General features: G+C 43.0%; 1 protein-coding gene across 1 annotated transcript; it reads right to left on the bottom strand.

Moving 5' to 3' along the window:
* Window positions 1–397: 397 nt before the first annotated feature.
* LOC103632059 (uncharacterized) lies at window positions 398–1,009 on the bottom strand. Its single transcript, XM_008653917.1, has 2 exons — window positions 898–1,009; window positions 398–661 (listed from the first exon to the last, which is right to left on the bottom strand). The coding sequence occupies exons 1-2, from the start codon at window positions 983–985 to the stop codon at window positions 483–485; spliced, it is 267 nt and encodes an 88-aa protein (XP_008652139.1). The 5' UTR covers window positions 986–1,009; the 3' UTR covers window positions 398–482.
* Window positions 1,010–2,881: the final 1,872 nt, after the last annotated feature.

Genomic DNA, 2,881 nt, shown 5'->3' with positions numbered 1-2,881 from the left:
TTGAGTTACATGGGATGTATGTATGGGTAGGGTATGAGTTCGAGAGCTTCTCAACCTGCGTGAGATCCTCTCGCCTATCCCACGCCAAAGCACAGGTCTAATATCTCGATCCTGGTCGCGGTCGTTTCTCACATGGGCTATGGTATCGCTGTGTATAAGTAGAACACTGGTTCGATAGTTTTCTTGACCTGTGTGAGAATGTCTTCTTGTTAATGCCCGGTCATGCTAAGGTCGTGTTTTTTACTCAATAAGAGTATAGTCACAAAACATCCCACCATTATCTTTATTATTTTTTAGGGAAAAAGCATACCTCATGTTTTAATTCCTCTAAAAAAACTGGTGAGATTTTGACTGAATTTCGTGAATTTCTTTGGCGTCCGAAGAAAAACCCAACACCGAAATTAAAAATCCCTCTATATATTATTAATAGCATTGCCTACCGTTATTACATTGTGTATAACAATAGCGATCTTAGTTTGTGTTTAGAAGCAGGCATAATTACAGAAAGGCATTGTTAGGTAACACTCATCAATTCTACCCCCAACGCAGCAGTAGCACCTTTTATCTTTGCACGGAACAGATACTTCACAATGTGCCCCTGTTGCTCGCATAACTCCTCCTTCAGATGGAGCAGGAACAGCGACTTCATCCGTGACATGACCTAGTAGAAGGTAGTAAAGGATAAGCGTTCTACCAAGTACCAACAAATGACTCGAGAATAATTAAATTCCGAAGCATTTTAGCAAATTTGTAGATATATGTCCGCATTATTTGAGTAATTCAACAGATATATATATAGGAGTGTGATATATCGCCAACAATTCGCCATGATATACATACGGTATCATGATATAACATCTTCTAAATTGTCTACATATTTGTATAGTTTTCACATACCCTTCTCATCATACGCATGAGCAGCAAAATATCCGACGAGAAGAAACGAGAAAAACACTAGCGCGTCCACCCGCTTTCTGTACTCCATGTCTCAAGAAAAACTAAAGGAACTCCTCACGATCGATCCTAGAAGAGAGTGTATACTTATATAGCGGAAACAAGTACGGACCAAGGACATGATACTCTAAAATTAGCAGTGACTTAGTTCCTGCTACTTTTACCACAAGTTTTAAATCCTTTCCTCTTTAGACAAAACTGCAAGTTATTTATCACCAAACAGACTAGTCATGTATATATGATCCTTATGTAGTTATTTAATTTTAGCTATGTTTGATAGGATACCAAATACAAAATGATGTCGTCCTATTCTAAGAGGCTGGTCACTCGGCAATTTTAGTAGTGATCTACTCCCTCCATACCAAAATAACTATCGTTTAGATTTATCTTTAATCAAATCATTTTAAGTTTAACTAATTTTATAAAAAAGAACATCACTATTTATTACAATAAATAGGAATATAAAAGTGTGTTTTATAATAAACCTAATAATACTTATTTGGTATTATAAAGAACAAACCTAAAACGTGAGTTATTTTTGGATGGAGAAGTATTTTCTACTAGCTCCATTTCAAAATAAGTACAATTAGTTTCAGGTTGTCCTAAAACCAACTATTTTAAGTTGGGACAATTGTGATTATACCCTCCATTGTCCTCTCATATTCAGTGGACTAAGGGTGCTCTAATAGCACATCATCATGGAGGGGCTATAGCGAGAGCCTCAGGTTACCGCCTTTGAAGCACACTAGGATGTCAATGGAGATAGCAAGGGCCAGTTGTCGACCTTCTCGGGCCAATTGGGCATGGAACTTGTCCCCTGTGTCCTAGCTTCATCGCAACTTGTGTGAAAGCAACACATGCACCTACGAGGGGGGGGGGGGGTAAATTTTTAAACTAGGCCACAAATGAATCCCTAGAACAAAACCTATGCAAATAATGAATCTAGAATGTGCAAACTAAGTTTTGTCTAAGTGTTGCTACGCAAGGTCCTGACTAATCCTCGTTGGTGTCCCTACATAAAGGGAAGCCCACGCGAGGGCCAAGCACCACGGTCGAGTAACTCCATAGAGAGCCGCGGGACTTCTCCACACGCAAGTGGTGCTCCGCTTCTGGCTCCTCTCGGACGCTCCCCGCCGTCTCCACTATCGAGCTTTCAGCCGAAAACGCCGCGGTCCTTGTTCCCTCCGGTACATGGTGGCGGCCGTGACACAAACTCGGTTGTCACGGTCTCGCAAGACTCTCGCCCCACTCGGTACAATTACAACGGCTCATGCAAGAGCCGAGGGGTTGTGTAGTTTTTCTAAACCCACTCAACTAACTAGGATTCACCTAGAGCAAACGCTAATGCGGTCTAACTAACCTAAGCACTTCGCAAAACACCTACGCTAATCACCGAGTGATTCTATTAAGCACTTGGGTGTATGGGCACTTGGAAATGTCTATACTATGCCATCGTATGTTGCTTGGGCTCCCACACCACGAAATGGCCGGTTGGGGGGGTATTTATAGCCTCCCCCCCACAATTCTAGCCGTTGGACAGAAGCAGCAACTTTCTGTCGACGGGCGCACTGGATGGTCCGGTGCACACCGGGCATGCACTATTCACTGTTCGGTGCCCTAGCCACATCAGCCTACAGTTGGGGTCTGTAGCAGTCGACTGTTGGATCTAACCGTTACCCAGACTGTCCGATGCACACTGTACAATCCGGTGCTACAGCCCGAGAACGCCCAGTGTGGGCCTCTCTGTGTAGACTGCCCGATGTCCCACCGTACAGTCCGGTGCACACTAGATCGGTTACTGTTCACTGTCCGGTGCACCACCAGTACGCTGGCTGACTGTCCTCTTCACGGATTTCTTTGCTAATTCTTTAGGCTTCTTTTGTTCTTGAGTCTTGGACTTCTAAGCTCTTTTTATGTCTTCTTTTGA

The sequence above is a fragment of the Zea mays genome, chromosome 7 (genome assembly GCF_902167145.1).
Source record: "Zea mays cultivar B73 chromosome 7, Zm-B73-REFERENCE-NAM-5.0, whole genome shotgun sequence".
Taxonomy (NCBI): Eukaryota; Viridiplantae; Streptophyta; class Magnoliopsida; order Poales; family Poaceae; genus Zea; species Zea mays.
The sequence above is the reverse complement of the archived record's forward strand: the minus strand, read 5'-3'. Positions and strand labels throughout refer to the sequence as shown.

Excerpts from the sequence above, each read along its gene's own strand:
- LOC103632059 (XM_008653917.1), bottom strand. The coding sequence starts at position 985 with ATGGAGTACAGAAAGCGGGTGGACGCGCTAGTGTTTTTCTCGTTTCTT. Across the intron at positions 662-897 it reads TCATGCGTATGATGAGAAGG|GTCATGTCACGGATGAAGTC; the intron begins GTATGTGAAAAC and ends ACCTTCTACTAG.